Consider the following 20,973-nt stretch of genomic DNA (forward strand, 5'->3'; position numbering starts at 1 on the left):
GTTACAGCCCCAAAGAAAGAAGAACATGGCCGTGGCTGTCTTTCAGGACCATAGCCTGGTTCATGTCTCACAATCCACAAAGCCTGGATTACTCCATGGTTCTAATGCTGACTGTCAGCGAATGTGAGTGTGGTATTTTTAATGAATTTCTGCTAAGCTGTTCAACCCAAGAAGGCCCCATTTTTCTGTGCATAGTTAATTAAACTCTTGGGCCACAGGCCAACACCAAATCTAAATATCTACAAGCACAAAGAGGAGGTGGATCATGAAGGTAGCACAGTAGAAACCATCAAATCCCAAACTCCAGCATACTTCTTTTTTATCTGCTGCAGCTGACATCTCTCCCTTAGTCCGAGAAACAAACTGGTCTACCTGGCCTCAGTCTAGGAGACTTATAATGAAATCCAGCGGCTCCAAAAGCAGGATGACATTTGTGATTCCAACATGGATCAATACTGACCTCTCAAGCCTATTCAAACAGTAGTTGTTGACGAGTCAATCATCCATGCAGACAGATAAATGTATCTCTTATCTCTACAACTACACTAAAATGTCTAGAAACATACCGAGCAAAACTAAAGCATTATTGTAAGATATAGTTACCCTCAGGTACAATCTGAATTGTTTGGAAAGATTCACAGACTACCTGATTGAAAACAGAGGTGTAATAACAATGTATGTCCAATATGGAAAGGCTTAAATTCACTTAGCAGCTTAAAGTCATTAAGCTATAGCATAGTTCTATTAAGTAAATTTATGACTTAAATTTTTTCTAAATGCCTAGTAAAAGAAGCATTATTTCTTCTGCCTAATTCTAATCTCAAAGTCCCCGAAGTACTCCTTTCATTGTAGTCAACTTCATTTGTCTGTTATTGACTATCCAAACGACTCCAGGGGAAGTGATTTCCCAAATGTTGATTTTTCTCACCAGCAAAATAAGAGGAGTATCCAGTCCCTTGGCTAGCAACCGTAAGGGTGAGAATAAAATTATAAACTGCCCAATTTTATAAGAAAATTGTCTTCCACATTACTTGTTCACACTTAATCCACAAATAAGTAATTTCTCAAGTCAGTCGAAAAATGAGTAGAAGGAAGGCTAGAGACTGAAACATAATTTGCGAGGGTCAGGTATGCACGGCCCAGAAGAGTGAGAGGGAAACTGAAGCTGTATAATGCAAGGAAGGTACCTGACCTTCCAGGAGTGTGGGTTGAAAATACAATGATGGATAAATATATTTTGGAATAAAAAGGAAGACTGGAAAACAGAAGAAGAGCTAAGAAAGCTACCTATGGCTTAATGAACTTTCCTTTCACCAGTCTTTAAAATTACAGTTGTTTTTGAAACTGAAATCCAGATTCCCTTGGCTGAATTTTAAGTTTTCCAAGCTTTTATCACTGCTGCCTGGAAGAGCAGAAAGGGATGTAAAAAAAAAGATGCTATCATACAGGAAGCCAAAATGAAATCAATCTTGTGATGGCATCTGCTACTTTCCTTTTGATGTTGCAAAGAGTGACAACAGTAACTCCAAACTCAAGATAACTTCACATTGATGACAAGCAGCATCTTTAGAAAATTAACCATATTACCTACTATAATTCGTTCTCTGCTAAGGTAAAATGTAAAATTTAAAATTACTGGGTGATTCAACTACAATTATACCAATTTTGAGCTTCTGAATGAACAAACTGCATGTACACTCGGTAAAGGAAAAGCAGGAGGAGAACAGAGGCAATGAGTCAAATGGGCTGCCAGAAATCAATTTTCTTTTGCAGGGTTGCGGGTGGTAGTAACAGTGGTGGAGGAATAAAGGACTAAATTTGCTACAAACATAAACACTGTTTATTATCAGGTAATGATGAGTATAAATCTGAAATTTCAACTAGGAATAGCCATTACAATAAAAATATGTATACACATTGCACAGTACATACCTGAGGCAAAGTTAATTGCAGGAAATTTCACAAGTACCTCCCTGCTCCTTACCATATTATATAGCAGAGGTGCTGAAACAAGTTTTGGTTACCAAGCTAAGCCTTTTGCTTTTCAATTGAAAATCCATGTTAACTTTCCAACTTTCTCCTATTAATTGCTTCATATTAGGTTAGATTTTTTTTGTCCTTTGAACTAGAATTCAAGAATCACAGCAGGAAACTGAGTGATTCAAAATTTACCAATTATGAACTAATCTTCAATGCCAGAGGGTTTAGCAGTTTGTAATAAAAATTCAGTTTAGATCTCAAGATCAGATAAGTCTAAAAGAAACTTCAAGGTCACCTGAACCAATCCTTTCTACCAGTACTTTTATTAAATATATAAATTGTAGTTGCTGCTGCTGCTGCTAAGTCACTTCAGTCGTGTCCGACTCTGTGTGACCCCATAGATGGAAGCCCACCAGGCTCCCCTGTCCCTGGGGTTCTCCAGGCAAGAACACTGGAGTGGGTTGCCATTTCCTTCTCCAATGTGTGAAAGTGAAAAGTGAAAGTGAAGTCGCTCAGTCAGGTCCAACCCTTAGCGACCCCATGGACTGCAGCCTACCAGGCTGCTCCATCCATGGGATTTTCTAGGCAAGAGTACTGGAGTGGCTTGCCATTGTAGTTACCTGCTCCTAATAAGACTTTTCATAGAAGAAATGCTGAATTTTCTTGAGGAATAGTTTGGATTTGAGCAAAATGTCAAAACAATTCTCCCATGATGAGTATAATTTTGACTGTACTCTAAAAATATTTTCTTCCTGGTTTCCTACACTTACCTATGTGTTCATGTTCTTGTATTATGGAACACTTAAAGGTAACTCATACACATGTAACTGGGAAATCAAAACTTGCTTTGATCAATGTGGTTTAATTCTTGTTACCAAGTGCTTTGCAAGGTAATACAAGAACATATTCTAAAATTTTATAGATGTGATGAAACCTTAGTCATATTGGCTAAATATTGAAAGTTTATTATTAACCTCATATATTATGTTGGTGGGAATCTAACATGGTACTACTTTGGAAAATAGTTCCTCACATGGTTAAACAAAGTTACTATATCACACGAGGTACATATCCAAGAGAAAGGAAAACATGTCCACACAGACTGTGTGTGGACAAATATTTATAGAGGCATCATTCATAATAGCTAAAGGGCATAAACAACTAAAATGTGTATTATCCAACAAAGAAAAATGGCATCTGAGCTGTAGAACATTACTTGGCCATAAAAAAGAAAGAAATACTGACACATGCTACAACACAGATGAATCCTGAAAACACTGCAAGAAGTGAAAAAGCCAGTCACAAAACACCATCAGTTCAGTTCAGTCGCTCAGTCGTGTCCGACTCTCTGCAACCCCATGAATCACAGCACGCCAGGCCTCCCTGTCCATCACCATATATCATATTAATATAATTCCATTTATAAGAAATGTCCAGAATAGGCAAATCTATACAAACAACAAGTAGGTCAGTTGTTGCCTAGGGCTGGGGAGGGGCTGGGAGATGAGGGGGTAGATAGCTAAAGGGTACAGGACTGCCTTTTGAAGTGATGGAAATATTTTATGATAAAAATGTGGCAGTGGTGTAGTGAATAATTGTGAATATACTAAAAACTATTAAATTATACACTTTAAATGTGTGTATTTTACGTATCTGAGTTAAAGTTCAATAAAATAGTCATTTTAAAAAAATCTGTTCTGAGATGGGAGATGCTTGAGAATCAGCAAACCTCTTCCCCAAAGCTCCTTTGGTCAATAGTAAAAGAATTAGTCAAACTGAAGTCCAATTTACTTTACTGTAATTGGAACCAGCTTGCAGTATTTAGTTATGTACATTTCTAAAATGTGAATGCAGTTTAAGACAACACATCATTACATCAGATATTCCAGGCAGCCTGCCACGAGACATTTTTACCAAAAAAACCATCTTGAAAGGAATTCATTTAATAAACCTCAGAGTATATGTTCTTTCTTGTTGCCCCATCTCCTTATAAGCTGCCGTTTCCCTAAACTCTCAAGTTAAACAGTACTGGCCATGGTTAAGTCACTTACTAATTCAACAAATATTTGAACCCTTACTGTACATGAGGTACTGCTTTAGGCACTTGTACCTATGTACATACACACATGAGACAAAGTCCCTGGTCTTGTGAAGCTTACAATCCTAGGACAAGATGAACAATAAGCAAATTTTAAGGTTTTTAAAATAGAGGGTGCTGTGCTATGGAGGGATGTTATTTTAGATGAAGTGACCAGGAAAGGAGGCTTCTCTAAGGAAGCATGTTTGAGATGAGAAAAGAAGGTGGCAACCACACAGAGATCAGGGAGGACAACTCCAGGCAGAGGAAATTATTTCTGAAAGAATCGGGAGGAGGGAAAAAGGATTAACTGTGCTGCTGACGATCAACCTCTGTGGTTCTTATCACCAGGTCAGTGCAAGGTGACTCGCAGATGGAGGCTGGAATAAGGGGTCTTGTGTACCTTCAGACCACCAGAAGGTCTCATAACAAGAGGCGGCCGCCTCTGTTTAACCCCTGCATGATATGATCTTTCCCTCTCTGCACCTCTCAGCAAGTGTTTGCTGTCTGGACCATTCATTCTTACACCGTGCTAGGCATGCCAGGACTTAAAAGACCAATCAGACAGGTGTCCTGCCAGCCCTTAGGGCAGCAAATAATCCAGTAGCACAGACAATGTAGGGACAGACAACAAACACTAAGTAGAAAGCAAAAGCCACCTCCTACCCCCCACCAAAAAAAAAAAAAAAAGCTGTAAAATTGAGCCATGTCCAGGGATTACTTCCAGCTGGAGCATCAGGGGATGCTGATGAAGTGGGGGCATGAGAATAGGGAGACTCTGGGAAGCCTGAGAACTTGGACATGTGGGGAGAATACACAGACTGATTTGCTGTATCCCTAATTAACTTTAAATATATTTTAAAGCATTTTTAGCTCCCCAACCAAGTTACAAGCTCAGGGAAATAAGACCTGATACTCTCTCTCTGTGACCTCAATTTACATGCAGATTCACTGTAAGAGATGTCAGTTTCAGCAATGAAGGTAAGGCTAAACGATTCTTTGCTTCATAACAAAGTTTTGATTTTTGAAACAGATCATCTCCCAAACCTCCTAATTACATTATTTCATTACAAAGGGACATTCCTAAAGAGTTTTTCCAAAACTAAAAGGCATTACAGATAAACATGTATACAATGTGCTTCAGAATAACACGTTTGTTTATATTTGTGTCTGCATATGTGTATCAGTATACCTTCATTTCAGAACCTTAACGATTATTTCAAACTTTCACTGCTAAACCAAGTCTGTACTCATGAGAAAATATGTTTTTTCACTGATTAAACTTTCCCACCAGGCCTTCAAAATCCCTTCACATTCCCAACAAAACAACTTAAACCAGAGAATAAAATCCAAACAACATTTTTTTAGGCATTGTCTCAACATCTCTAAAAAATATTCCATGGCCAAACTCACCATAGAGAGCTGTCCAAGTTTGATTAATTACATCTAGACACACAGTTCCTGACCTGAAACAGATGGAAAGAATGGCATACAAACAAAAAAATCAGAAAGTTAGTTGCATGTATCAGACAACTAATTTTATCATCAGAAATATTTTTAATAGATCATTGGGAAAAAAAAAACCTCCATAGAATCCCAACTGGTAAAAACACAATGAGGAGCAGAATATACACAAAGTCTTAAGTGTCTCTTTGCAGACCGAAAGGGAAAACCAGTAACTATACAATGGAGAAACCAGACAACAATATAACCAGGTGATGAGAATTAACACTGTAATCAGGGCAGACAGACTTGTGTGCCTCCCAGTGGAATACCCTGGGGAGGACACAATCTCACCTTTTGGTTTTCTGGTCTTAAGAGCATACTCTGAACCTAATGATAAGGGAAAATCAGACAATCCCAAATTGAGGGATAGTCTGTGAAATGACTGGTCTTTATTCTTCCAAAATGTCAGTTCTGTACAAATCCGAGGAATGGTTTCAGATGGAACTACCTTAAAGAAACATGAAAACTAAACGCAGTAGATGATACTAGACTGGATCCTTTAATGAATGAAAAAAGTGCTAAAAAGTACATTACCAGAATATGGCAGTAGATGAAAAAGTACTGCATTAATATTCATATTCCTGAATCTTGTGACTATTTTGCAGTTACAAAAGAGACCATCCTTATTAGGATGACTGACATTTTAAAAGACAATGGGGCATGATATACACACACACACATATATACACATACAACCTCTCAGAGTTCAGAATACCTCATATGTACACACATGTGTATATGTATGTAATATCAAAATTTAATGCTATGACAAGGAAAAACTGTGGGACAAATAGTACTCTAAACTGCCCTGGGAGTACAAAATAGGAGGCACTTTCAGCACATTTTAAAATACCACTAAGAAAATATTGGAAAGAAAGGGGTAATTGTGATTCATTGTTTGCTTTACTCTCAAGAACTGAGAAATACTTCAGAGGCTGAAAATAATACACTCTGTACACTGAAGACCGATCTCTGGACTGTGTCTATACAAAGAGATGGAGATGTGGAATAGTACAAATGTTAGCTGGATATCAAGGGAAATGAAGGACTCATTCGCTCATCAATGGAAAAAACCAAGTAGTCCAATAGCAGACTTTGAACTAAGTGGTTTAGAATATCGTATTCTTGGATTCTATAGTGTCAGTGACCTTTCTTATAGTCCTATCTGCTGATAAAATCCAAAAAGATAATTGAGACTCTTTCACAATACACAAACTCTAATCAAGAGCAGTTGCTGCTAAGATTTGAACATTTTAAAATAGTTACTTACGCTTCATCAATGTTGGGATGGAAAATTTTATTCATGAATCCTGTAAAAAGAGATGTTAATTAGCAGTAAAAAGTATCCAGAGAACAACTAAAGTATTTCAGTATTGGAAATAATTTCAGTATTAGGATAACTCATTACTTTTAATCTTAGATCTTTGGTTACTGATTAGACTATATTCTCCTGACAGTGTCAATTACTTAAAATATATCAGTGTTCTATTAATCAAATGGGAAAACTTTGAGAGCAATGAAGCTTCTAATAATCATTAGATTATTAGAATAATCTAATGAAGCTTCTAATAATCATTAAAAGAATTATTTTCTGAGTTATGATGGTACTTTCCAAGAAAATTTATATTAAATGGTTTATAACTAGTGCCATGATAAAAGTTAAGAAAGCAACTCTGACTTCCCTCCCCCAAAGTTTTATTGTTCAATTTCTAAATGTGGAGGTTCTGCATTTGAACTTCTCCTTCTGAAGCTGTTACTGGCATCGTTGTGCTACACGGTGTGCGGAACATGAATGAAGCTGTTGAAACACTGAAGGAGTACTGCTTCCAAACCACAAAGGATTTCATAAGAACAGTGACCAAAATATTTCCTTTAACTTCAGTCTACTCATTCCAGGAAACCCAGTTTTGATTAAAATTGGGGCAACCAAGAAATTGGGCAAGGTGTTTAAAAAAATTCTGTAAGATGGCTATATTTGTCGGGGATTCAAGCTTTTTGATTTATTAAACAAGTAGGTATAGACTTTTAAACAAATGTACTGGTATTTAACTTCTGAAAAGAAATTATTTTCTAAGACAAAACCAGTGATTTAATCAATTTGTATACAAGCAAATGACAGTCCTCTAAAGCAGAGATCCACTGTCAAAGCTGTCATTTTGTCATCTTTACCGCCTAACTTCCTTTTAAGACTTCCTTATTCAGTTCCCTAGTTTCAATAAATTGAAGTTCCTTATTAAAGTGAGCATCACCATGTCCCAATCCCACCCTCCCTCACCCCCATAGCTCACATTCACCTCTTTCATTCATTCAAAATATATTTGTTCAACATCTGTGTATCAGGCACTGTGCTTATTTAGGGTATAAAACCAAATACAGTACACTATTCTTGAGGAGGTCACGAGACAGGAGCAATGGGACAGGAGACATGAAGAATAATTGCAAGATGGACAAAGAGGTGACAGGGAAGCATACATGAGGAGAGGAAGATTTCAGGAAAGAGGCAGACAAGTGGCATCAAAGGAGGATGCTCAAGGATGAGGAGTGACAGAGGTCAGCTCCAAACATCTAAGAAATTTCTCTAGATTTAGAAAATGGGGATTAGACTATATGAAGTCCCAGGCATTCCAACCCTTACTTGCGCAAGCCACTCCAAGTACTAATCATGGTTCCAATTTCTGTTCTTTAATCTTTGGTGTTAAAATAGCTTAATGCTTTATCTACCTACTATTAAGAGAGTCCATGCAATCTTTAAATTACTCTGATGCAAAAGGATTTGTGTTCAATTACTATGTCATATTAATTTTTCATTAAAGATGTCTGAAAGTCTAGATTCACAAGGTATGTGTTTATAAGGAGATTATGGTAAGCCAATGGAAACATTCATGCCTTAATGTTAAGAGAAGAAAAGGCAGGATAGAAATTCTACCTAACCTTAGAAAAACACCAATACATGTGTACAACAAGACCCGTGAGGATACCTGTTGCTGTAGTGTTTATAAAAACCAAGAACTAAGTTCAACCCCATCACCAAGGGACTGGAGAGATGTTGCACATCCTTGGACTGGGAGTCCTACACAGCTGAGATAGTGAACTAGGTCAGTATGTAGCAATTAGGATAGAGCCAAGGCTGAGGGGAAACAAAAAAACTGCAGGATGATATATATATATGCATCATGACACCATTCAGATAAATGAAAACAAAGCAACACTGCATAATATTCTCTATGGTAACAACAACAGAAAACTCTACTGGACCAGCATACACCACATTTACAAGAGTGATTATTTTAGTGAGGGTGCAGGATCAAGGTCATGGTGGGAATGGGGAACAGAATGGGGAACAGTGATTAAGGATGAATTTAATTTATAGAACTATACCCCTTTAAAAAAGAGATGGTGCTTGCTTTGGCAGCACATATACTAAAAAGAGATAGTGCGCTTACATATTATTTGCTCTTTTTTTAAAAGTGTGCACATAAATTAAAAACTGGAAACAAAAACGTACAAATATTAACAGTGCTTCATTCTCAGTAGTGAGGATATTTTCTCCATAAGTTCTATTGAGGTGGACGAACCCAGAGCCTGTTACACAGAGTGGATAAGTCAGAAAGAGGACAACAAATATCATATATTAACACATACATATGAAATCTAGAAAAGTGGTACTGCAGGAATTAGCAGGGCAGGAATAGACATAAAGACATAGAGAACAGACTTGTGGACACAGCAGAGGACAGAAAAGGGTGGGACAAATTGCGAGAGTAAGACAGCCAGCTAATGGGAAGCTGATGGATAGCACAGGGAGCTCAACCAGGTCCTTTCCTGACAAACTGGAGGGTGTGGGATGGGCTGGAGAGTGGGAGGGAGACTCAAGAGGGAGGGGACATATGTACACTTATGGCTAATTCCTGTTGTATGGCAGAAACCAACACAGCACCGTAAAGCAATTATCCTCCAATTAAAACTAAAAAAAAAAAAAAAAAAAATCACCTCCACCTCTGTACCAGAAGTAGGATTGCAGCAATGGAAATGGGCTAGAAGGAATGAACCTTCAGAAAACTAAATAAAGCATCACCATATAATCCAGGAATCCCACTCCTGGTTTATATCCAGACAAAACTATTAATTCAAAAAGACACATGTGCCCCTATGTTCACAGCAGCACTATTCACAACAGTCAAGATATGGAAACAATCTAAACGCCTGCTGACAGATGAAGGAATAAAGATGATGTGGTAAATATATACAATGGAACACTACTCAGTCATAGAAAGAACAAAACAATGCCATTTGTAGCAACATGGAGAGAACTAGAGATTATCATATTCAGTGAGGTAAGTCAGGAAGAGAAAGACAAATATATAGCACATGATATCCTTTACATGTGAAATCTAAAATATGAACAAATGAGCCCATCTATGAAGCAGAAACAGAATCATGGATGTAGAGAACAGACTGGTGGTTGCCAAAGGGAGACTGGGGTTAGCAGATGTAAGCTTTTATACACAGGATGGATAGCAACAAGGTCCTATTGTATAGGACAGGAAACTATATTCAATATCCTATGATAAGCCACAATGGAAAACAGTATTAAAAAAAGAAAATATATGTATAATTGAATCACTTGGTACAACCAAAATTAATATCACATTGTAAATTAACTATATTTCAATAATAAAAGAATGAAGCTTCAATAATGTGATGTCACAGGGGACCTCAAAAGTATAAGCCAAGGAAATAGCCATGGTGAAACAAGCCTTAAATGTTTATCAAAACTGTCTCTGAAATAATAAGGTGCCTGACTCCTTGTACCAGGTCTGGAGATGACATTTGGCATCAATACAGTTTCCACACTGTTTTCAATTAAATCTAGATTTTGGCTTGGTTGAGTCCAAAACTACATAAAAAAGAGAGCCAAAAAGGGCTCAGTAAATAAATTCTTTAGTTGGAGCCCAGTCCCCATTGTCCCTGCTGAACCCCATCGAGCTGCGAGGTGGAGAGCAGAACCTGACTGGAAGGGTCAAAGTGCTAACAGGGGCTTGGCTTCTAGTCCCAACTCTGCCTTTTAACCACAGGCCTTGATCAGGTCACTACACTTCTGTGGGCCTGTTTCTTTACCCACAAAGAGAGAAAGCTAGACGACATGATCTCCAAACCTCCTACTCTTATTCTGTTTGTAAAAGGACGATCAGTTCTAAAATCTAAGATTTAATAACAATGGCCAGAGCTCTGAGAACAGAGAACTTAAGAAATGGCCAATGGTTAAATCCATTAAGGAAATTAATTCTGTGAGGGCACATTTTAGGTACAGAAGTATTCTGGAGAATATAATATAAAGCTTCTAACATGCTAAAATACCACAGAGATACAAAAATCTGCTGACTATTCCAAAGTAGGCAGATATGGAGTTGATAACCTTGCCACTGAGAAACAAGCACAGCCAGACCAATTCTACCAAGAAAACAATTTCCATAGTACAGTCATCTCCTCCTACACCAGTTTTTTTCTATTGTTAGAAAAATTACCCGATGCAAATAAATGGAAAGGGGTATGTGTGTGTGTCTATATATATATACACACGTCCTTTACATTTGTTCTTGGACAAGCTGCGGGAAGCATTTCTGGCAAAGCTATTTACATTCTGGATGATGATGGCCACAGTGGAACTTTTGCACAAGGAGGGGAGGAGACGGATAAAGGACAGCCTAGGAATTCAGGGAAGGAACGTTCTCAGGACTGAGCGTGTTTGCCCTGGCACGTTTTCCTTCCTTTTGGCAAAGCTATCACCACCCTAATGAATTTGTCTGCAACAACAGAATTTTCCCAACATTTGTTTCCATTCAACCAGGAACTATTTAGAAGATATTTTAAGAGAACATGTTTTGAAAATGGCTTTTATGGAAACATGACAAGTGGAAGCAGCAAGTCATTTTTAATCCACATGATATAAGATTTGATTCACTACCAGACAGGTTCTAATGGTACATTTCAGTGATTTGTTCAGATAAAATTCAGAATTCGTTCTAATTTTTTGGTCAATTATTCTCTGGTATGGCTCAAGCACTTATAAAAAGGGGGACAACAGGTACAAATGTTTAGCTGAACAGCTTACCACCTCTGTCCTCTATCTTTTATCAGAAGGAAATCAGATTTGTAATTCTGGAGGAGGAATCTAAATCATGCTAAGCTGATGCAAAACTACACATCTTAGAAAATAAAAGCACAGATTATTAAAATAGAAAAATATGCCATGCTTTTGTGCTTGTTTCACTCACTCCAACATTCAACTGCTCTAGAGTAACAAATCTCTTGACCCACAGACTAATAAGCAGAGAAAGTAAATAATACCGTGCTGAGTCATGCTGAAAACTGTTTTTTTTTTTTAAATTTCAGACTGTTCCTGTATCCAGTCCCAGGAGGGGATCTGTACAAAGTTGTATACACTTTCAAATAACTGATACTGGATCAATATATAAATAAAGGAGGCAGAAATTAATCATACTTTCCATCTTTGTTCCTTTTATTCATGGGGTATTTTTAGTGATCAAATTTGTGGGTAGAATGAAATCAGTTCAGTTCAGTTCAGTCGCTCAGTCGTGTCCGACTCTCCGCGACCCCATGAATCACAGCACGCCAGGCCTCCCTGTCCATCACCAACTCCCGGAGTACACTCACCAAGGGCCAATCACCTATCCAGAAATTGCATCCAGAATAATCTTGAAGAAATGAGAGTTCAAACAAGATGACTCATGAAACAAGGTAAACGGGTGAAAAGCACAAAAGGCACAAATGAGAACTTTATCCTAGAGAAGAAATGAACCTGGACTTCAGAAGGTTGGGGCAGCTTTGGCTGATACAATTTATTTATAAGCTTATGAATCTCTGTGAGAAAGTATTAAATTACTCTGGTGTTCCATCTTTAGGACAAATACCCACATAAAGTAGACCATTCAGAATAAAAATGATCAATTCGCTATTTTTAAAGTAGATAGAATTATTTAAAATATATTTATTAAAGATTAAATCCTATCTTCCCTAGCAGTGTCTCAGACTATAAATTTTTAAGGGCAATAACTTGGGTCTTCATTCCTAGCGTGCAGGAGGTGACTGGAATTAGGATGCTCCAGCTGAAAAAGGGGTGCGGATGCTGCCAGCTTCACAGCGACAGCTCTGCTGCCAGCTTTGTGCATCAGTGCACCCTCAGATAGATTTTTCATCTTACCTCAGACAGCCAGGCCCAGCCCGTGGCAGCCTGCACCCGGGCAGAAGTCTCTTCCGAGAGCTGAGCCTTTCCTACTCAGGAGAGATGAACCTGGGACGGTCTCTTCTTGGCTGAGGAACCAAGCAAGGAGCTCACTCTCATTGCCCCGTGTCATGGGAACTTACGAACTGATCTTATGTGTGTTCAGGAGATCTAAACTCAACAGGGGTCCTCTTTTCTGTTTCTTCCTTTCTCTCTGATAATATGGAATCTGAGGAATGGGCTGGATGGGTAAGAAAAATTTATAACTAAGAAAAGGTGAAGTGTTATCCTTCAACAGTACAACTCTTCTACCAGCCTAGTAGATTACCAAAACCTACTCTCTGACAGTTCCATTTTTTGGAAGATCACCTTCTCTTTCCTGTCTCCACAGTTTATCTTTCACTTTCCTGGTCACTCATATAACCACACTGACTCAATCAGGCAGGATTTATTTTCATAGTCAGAGGCAGGGGAGTATGAGCAGAACATCCTGGACGTGAAATTTCGAGACTTAATTTCAAGTCTCTGCCACTTACTATACAAAGCTGGGGTTAAAAAATCAGGCTCCAGTCTAAGCGGCCTAAGTTCCACTTAGCCCTACTGAAACTCTTAGCCCTTCTGTTTCCTTGTTCATAAAGCTGGGTTAAATAATGGTATCCACACATCACAGGAGTGTCACCAAGATTTAATGAATATATGAAGAGAATGTGACCAGTAACTGGCACACAGTAAGTACTCAGTAATGTTACTATTAGCTGATAGAGTTCAGACACATAATTTCATATCACTTTCCTCATCCTAAAAATGAAAATATCTGCCCCAATATAACCTTCTCTTAATCCTTTAGGAATTGTCACGTGCATTAGAAGGTATTTTGATTATGGGATATTAGTTTTTTTTTTTAATAACCCTATCACACTGGAAATGGAAAATACAGCTACTCTAACATTTATTATTAAAAAGACTGTTCTGATTGCATTTGGCATATGGAAAAAACACTGGAATGGAAGCTAGAAGGCAGACTGCAACTAGTCAGCAGTTCTGTATCTCTGCCTTCCTAGGTCTCATTTTTATCATCCTTCAAATAAGGGAACTGGATGGTATAAAACTCCAAAGTTCCTTCCAGCAATATGGTTTTCACCAACCATGGTATTCACAAGAATATGAACAAAATCTTCAGCTGCGTGAACAAGCTTTTCCAAGGGAACCAAGATATTACTTAGTTTTTTAAGTTTTAAATGAACTTCATGTAACTGAAGAAAAATGAAGCTAAGAATATATGTTTTCATTAGACCACCAGTCCTAAAGGGAAAGTGAATTTTATGCCCAGAAAATGTCAGAATAACTAATCAGCTCTAAAGCTAGAGGTTATCTACTATAGTTAAAGTAGGAACTAAACAGTGAGTAAGGTAGGATTTCTATGCAGCAAATGGAAAGAACTGACATCAGCCAGCTTCAGGAAGGAAATGGGTGAATCTTCTCACAGAAGCAAGCAAGAATAAAAGCAAAGCTACCCCTCAGAGGTGATATGGGGAAGGGAAATGAAACTATTTTCACTCTGGCTATACAGCAAGATGAAGCTAAGTCGACTTAGATATTACAAACTGTGAACAACAGGTTTTTCAATGACAGGGCCAATTTGGCAACTGACTTCTTCCATCATTGAGAACTTCAGCACTTGGCCCCCAAGGTTCTCCCCCATCAACTCCTGTCATTTTCAGTGACATAACTGCCTATACAGACCATCCTCTTCATACCCTAGCCTTTCAATTATCTCAGCTTCTCCTCAATGATCTTTCCTCAGTTCTATCTCATTCACACCCCCAGGACATGCTTTTGAAGTCTGTCATCCCTACAAACAGCTTCACTTTCAAAATCACAAATTCAGACATCCCCTCTCCAATGACAGTCTCCTGTCCTTGTCAACACGCTTCCCACCCCCATGAACAATTCTTTCACCTGTGAACTCTAATCCACTGACCCGCCCCCTTTTTCTTCCTACCCGTGTACGTGTGCGCATGCACATGTGCTCAGTCATCTCCAACTCTTTGCAACCCTGTGGATTGTAGCCTTCTTCCTACCTGCCACCCTATTTTCACTCCTTCTCCATACTAAGTCTAAGAGCTATCACCATCATCATTCTCTAGCACTCCTCTGCTAATTCCCTGCCCTCTCCCCTCCAAAATGCCCATCTGCAACTGAAGGAAACCAGTCATTCACAATTCACTATACTTGGACTTGAGGATGCCACTAAATAGGCATTCACTCACTGACTCAAACAATATTCTTCTGTAGAACAGGCAATGCACGAAGTCCTGAGCTGGGGAGATAGATTTTTACTGAACCATACTCAGGGACTGTCTTCATGGAGTTTGTATCTACTGGGTTGGCAGGCAGAAGAGATGTTAAGTAAACAAATGTACCAGTTTTTAAAAATACGCTCTATAATCTTTTGTGGACTCAACATTCCCTATAATTTTCCTCTCTCCTTTCTGTAGTAGCTTGCTTCCCCATTCGCCAACGACTTGCACATTTTACCAGTATGCTGCAAATCTCTCCTTCCTTTTGGTCCTCCATTTCTCACTTAATAGGACTTAATAGCCCTGTGTATTTTCCATGAGAAAACGGGTGCTAATCAGCAGGACCCCTCATTGTCCCCAACAACCTCCCCAGGCTAATTTCTCCTGCCTGAACGGTCCTGTCAAGTACCAGTCCTCTGTGTGTTCCGATCTTATCCCTTCCTACAGTGTCAAAGGCACCACTCCTTCATCCTCCTCCTGACCTCAAACACCACCAAGCTTTCCCTCTCTTCTAGACAACTTCCTACAATGAGCACATAAACATCCTCTGAAATCTCCAAGAAACAGAAAGCAAAGCCTTTCTTTTATCCTCCTCTAGGCACTAGCCTCCTTTGTATGCTTTCCTTAATACAGACAGATTTCTTCAAAGTAACGTGGATCTACACCGCAGATTTTCAACCTTGGCACCTTGATCCAACCCACTAGTATCCCTACTATTTCCCCACAACAGCAGAGTGGTCACTGAACCTGTTTAAAACACTGCAATGACCTTTTCCATTACATTGAAAATATAACTCAACCCTTTAATCTGGCCTACAAAACCCTTATAGGGCCTCACCCTGCCTACGATTTAGACCCTTTCTCATATCTCACTCTCTACCCAGCCTTCCAGCCTCATCTCTCTTCCCTGAGCATGTCAGCTAAGTTCCTGCCTCGGTGACTTTGTCTTCACGGTGTTTCTGCCTAAAATGCTCTTATCCCTGACCTTGGAAGATCAGGGCTGGCTTTTTTCCCCTTTTCATTTAAACCCCAGCTTAAATTTATTTTATCAAAGATCCCCTTCCTGAACACCTAATCTAAGACAGCTATCATGTCAATTCTATTACATCAATTCTCTGAATAAAGCTATCAAGACATTAAAAATTTTGCTTTATTGGCCCCCCCATCCCCATTTACCCCAAAAGGATTTAAGGGTCAAGAGACCAATCTATTCACTTCTGTGTCCCTAGCACCTAGAATAATGCCCTGCACACTGCTGGTAGCTGATAAATTTGTGGAGCTGATTTGAAGAAATAATACAAGCTGTATCCATTTTCTTAGAAAGTAGGTTCTGCCTCAGCTGCCAAACATAATAATCTTTTCAAAAACATATCCCCAAAAATTTCATTTTCACAACACCAGTAAAAAGAGAGCTTTTAACGATGGCTTACGGTCTCAGAGCATTAACTTTTCTTTTTTAAGGAAACTCTTCTACTAGAACCTTATTTCTCTCTATCGAAATTAAAAAAATATAGATCATTACACAGTAGCATTTAAGTAATTATTTTTAAACAGGGAACTACATTCAAACCCAAAGTTATAAAAGTAGAGAAGTATATTGGTAATCTTAATGGACTTTAGCTTCCTCAGTCTAAGAATGCATTCTATTTGTGGAAATACAGTGGTTCAAATCAGTTTTTGTTAAATGACTGATCCCAAACCTCTCATGAATGATACTCCTCTCTATTCCAAATCCTGGTCCACTCCTGACTAAACATCACTCAAAGTTACTCACACTAGTTCCTAAGGGAATAGCTATACAATGAATTCAACCAGGAAGATGCAAAGGAAAATGGTTAAGTATTCTAAGCGCTAGAGTTAGTCATACACCATATTATAGACCTCCATTCCAAAAATACTATGAGGTAATTTCTGGCCATGGTGATATAAAAAGTGTATTATGCCAGAAGAGTCTGCTAAATCTGTCAGTGAAAAAGGTGAAACCATTTCCCTTAACCACTGGCACAAATAAAAAGAATATGGTACACTGATCATCAGAGTATCTTTTTAATTAAGAACTGGCGGCAGACTAGGAAATTCAGAAGGAAGTCTGAGAGGTTATCTAGTCTAGTTTCCTTTTGGAACAGAATGACCTAAAACCATTCTTATTGAGATGACAGTCTGAACTAGTAAAGGCCACTAGTATGGCTCAAAATAGCGTTCTAATTTTTGTTACTGCCTATGACTTTCATTTTTTACTTAAATGGATTTGATTACCTCCTGCCATATGCTATTGACAACAATTATACTGTGGAATGAGCTTGGTTTTCCCCTAGCCATTCTATCAACACTTGGCAAACCATGACACGGTCTCTCCAGAATCTTGCTCTCAACCAACCACTCCTTTTACATGGTCAGCTTTGGTATCATCAAATTACAGTCCAGACACACAGTGCATGTAGCCTGCTCCTGGGAGAAGGTCCTCCTCACTGTTCACATGGAGATACGCACATGTAGTACTTCGTAGTTAGTTTCTAGACTTGTTAGCTGGCTCTTACAACACAGTTTTCCATTTTAAGAAAGTATCAATGGTGACAGAGTTCTTGGGCTTGTCTTAAGATTACTTACAAAAGATTCTGTAATACTCTATAGTTCTATTTGAAATTAGTAGAACGCATGTCTCTTAATATATTAGCCAGTTGCTGCTGCTGCTGCTAAATCACTTCAGTCGTGTCCGACTCTGTGTGACCCCACAGACAGAAGCCCACCAGGCTCCCCCTTCCCTGGGATTCTCCAGGCAAGAACACTGGAGTGGGTTGCTATTTCCTTCTCCAATGCATGAAAGAGAAAAGTGAAAGTGAAGTCGCTCAGTCGTGTCCGACCCCTAGCGACCCCACGGACTGCAGCCCACCAGGCTCCTCCATCCATGGGATTTTCTAGGCAAGAGTACTGGAGTGGCTTGCCATTGCCTTCTCTGTATTAGCCAGTAGTCATTTAAAAATAAGGTTCAATGACAACTTTAAAATCTTCTCTTGAATGCTAGTGTTCAAGTAACATAGGTAGATCTGATGGATACTACTGCAGATCTTAAAGCAACTTTTTCAAGGTACTTTCAAGACCTTTAGAAGCTGGAAGCCTTAAATCCAACATTTTATGTCATATTTTATTAGAGACATAATTTTTACCCCTTGGGTTAGGTTTATCAAAAGGATTACTGTTATTAATAGCTACAAAGGGGTCTTTTTGGTTCACATGAAGAGAAAAATGGAACAAAGGAGAACAAGTGGAAGAGTCAGACTGAAAGAAGCAGGTAAGAACTGCTCAAAGCAACAGGACAGGAGTAAGGAAAAGGGGAAGGCAAAAAGGAGAAGAAAGGAGTGGAGAATGGTTACATGTAAAGGTACAAAGATGCTCCAAGATGGAGTAAGCCAAAATGTAAGCAGAGAGACAATGGACACAGGATGTACACTTACACGTTGCTGCTGCTGCTGCTAAGTTGCTTCAGTTGTGTCACACTTACATGCACAAGTAATTAAAACTGAAGGAAAAAAATTAAGGGGAGTGGCAGGAAACATGTGGGCCAAATGAGAATTGGCAACTGAGAATTCAGTTAGCAAACTGAGAATTCTGACCAAGGACTGCTTGATGGCTTTCTGGAACAACAGACAGAAAAGCACAGACTCAGACAAAGATGGAGACAGGACATCTGAAAGACACACACTTGCCATAAGTTTCTTAAATACTTACTTTTATAATAAAAGGGAGCTTACTGTAGGCTATTTGGGAATTACAGGAAAATGGTTTTAATTCCTTTAACAGCCATGGATAACTATAGCCAAAATTTGGCATTCAAACTTGGCATTTGCATAGAAAAAAACTATAGTTACACTATTTTATCTTTTTTTATTTTTGGTTGCTCTGTGTGCAACTTGCAGGATCTTACTTCCCTGACCTGGGCCCCTGGCAGTGAGAGTACCAAGTCCTAACCACTGGACCACCAGAGGATTCCCTCTTGTGTGTTCTTTTATTAAAGATGGTGTTAACTATTTACAAAAGCTAGAACATGGAAGCAACCAGATGTCCACTGACAGATGAATGGATAAAGAAGTTGTGGTACATATATACAAAGGAATATTTCTCAGCCATAAAAAGGAACGCATTTGAGTCCTAATAAGGTGGATGAACCTAGAACCTATTGTACAGAGTGAAGTCAGTCAGAAAGAGAAAGATAAATATTGTACTCTAACACACATACGGAATCTAGAAATATGGTACTGAAGAATTTACTTACAGGGCAGCAGTGGAGAAACAGAGAACAGACTTGTGGACATGGGGAGAGGGGAGGAGAGGGTGAGATGTATGGAGAGAGTAACATGGAAACTTACACTACCATATGTAAAATAGATAGCCAACGGGAATTTGCTGTATGGCTCAGGAAACTCAAACAGGGGCTCTGTATCAACCTAGAGGAGTGGGATGGGAAGGGAGATTGCGGGGGGGAGGTTCAAAAGGGAGGGGATATATGTATACCTATGACTGACTGATGTTGAGATTTGAAAGAAGACAACAAAATTCTGTAAAGTAATAATCCTTCAATTAAAATATAAATAAAAAAACATGGTGTTAAAATATTAAAATATGAGTAATGGCTCTAAAACATTTTGTCCATTAAAATGTACTATAATTTGGACATTCCTGGCTGTATCCAGTGGTTAAGATTCCATGCTTCCACTGCAGGGAGCATGGATTCTATCCTTTGTTGGGGAACTAAAGGTCCTACATGCTATGTGGCGTAAGAAAGAGGGGGATAAAAGGAACCATAATTTAACTACTTTATCAACTGAGTCATTGGAGGTTGCTTCCAACTTTTAAGTTTTAAAAATAACACTGCAATTTACATACTCCTGTGCATTAATCTTAGTGTATAGGTCTGAATATTTCCTTATTTTATGTAAAATCATTCAAAGGATATAAAATTTTATCAATATATACCGCTAGGTTGGCTGTATCATAATACCTTTGCCAACAATGTTTAACTTGCCTATTTAAAAAGTCATATATTTTCTCATTTTTTAATCTTTGCATTCTTTGGATTGGACACAAAACTGTTTTGTATCCTATGCTAACTGGTTATTTTTCATTTTTAGGAAAAAACTGCTCTATGTGACCTCTTTATATATGGGATCACTCATCTTTATTTCCCCCCAGGCAGCAACTGCAAGTCTGTTTCCTTAGATGGGTAAAAGCTTTTTCTTAGTCAAGCACATGTGTAATGACCGAAAAGTGTGAATCTAGAGAAGTACGGAATATGACAGTCTCCGCAGCAACTTCTTTGCATAAAACAAAATCTTCATGGACTGGGCATTACTTGTGGTTTGGAAAGAGTATTTATAAAGTCCTTATGTTCACCTTCATCTCTCTGAAGCTCTGTAAAGACTCTATTCTCAATACATGAGATATAATTAGTGTAAACACCTATCTCCTCCATATACTCTCTTCCTCAATTGAGATGCTGAGTCACACTTCTAAAAAGCAATGAAATCCTGTCACTAGAGCAAATGCGATATTTTAAACACATTGAATACATTTTTTCCCTCCCAACTGGTGAAAGCCTTATACAGCCTTCCTAAGTATCTGGTGGAATGCCATATATCATATATCCTGAATATTTAATACACTGGTCAATATCAAACATGCACAGTCCATTTAATTACATTATCTCACTTTCTAGAAGAGGAAACAATTCAGATAAGTATCATCAGAGTCAAGGAGAACTGGGGCCAGAACCATTCTTTCCTGATAACCAGTCCACTGACCAATCAGACCCTCCTAACTACATGTGACACACCCAGCAGCACTGCTCTCATTCTAGTTTCTGAATAGGGAGA

The 20,973-nt window shown here is 38.5% G+C and overlaps 1 protein-coding gene across 1 annotated transcript in view; it reads right to left on the reverse strand.

Annotated features, from left to right (window-relative positions):
* Window positions 1-20,973, reverse strand: part of UBE2H (ubiquitin conjugating enzyme E2 H) — a 103,932-nt gene that overhangs the window by 20,406 nt on the left and 62,553 nt on the right. The window contains exons 4-5 of the mRNA XM_055421257.2: window positions 6,834-6,873; window positions 5,471-5,523 (exon numbers count right to left, since the gene is read on the reverse strand). Coding sequence (XP_055277232.1) covers window positions 5,471-5,523; window positions 6,834-6,873 — 93 coding nt within the window. The remainder of the gene's footprint in view (window positions 1-5,470; window positions 5,524-6,833; window positions 6,874-20,973) is intronic.

The sequence above is a fragment of the Moschus berezovskii genome, chromosome 3 (genome assembly GCF_049115385.1).
Source record: "Moschus berezovskii isolate FMDL1 chromosome 3, NW_MosBer_1.0, whole genome shotgun sequence".
In the NCBI taxonomy this organism is placed as follows: domain Eukaryota; kingdom Metazoa; phylum Chordata; class Mammalia; order Artiodactyla; family Moschidae; genus Moschus; species Moschus berezovskii.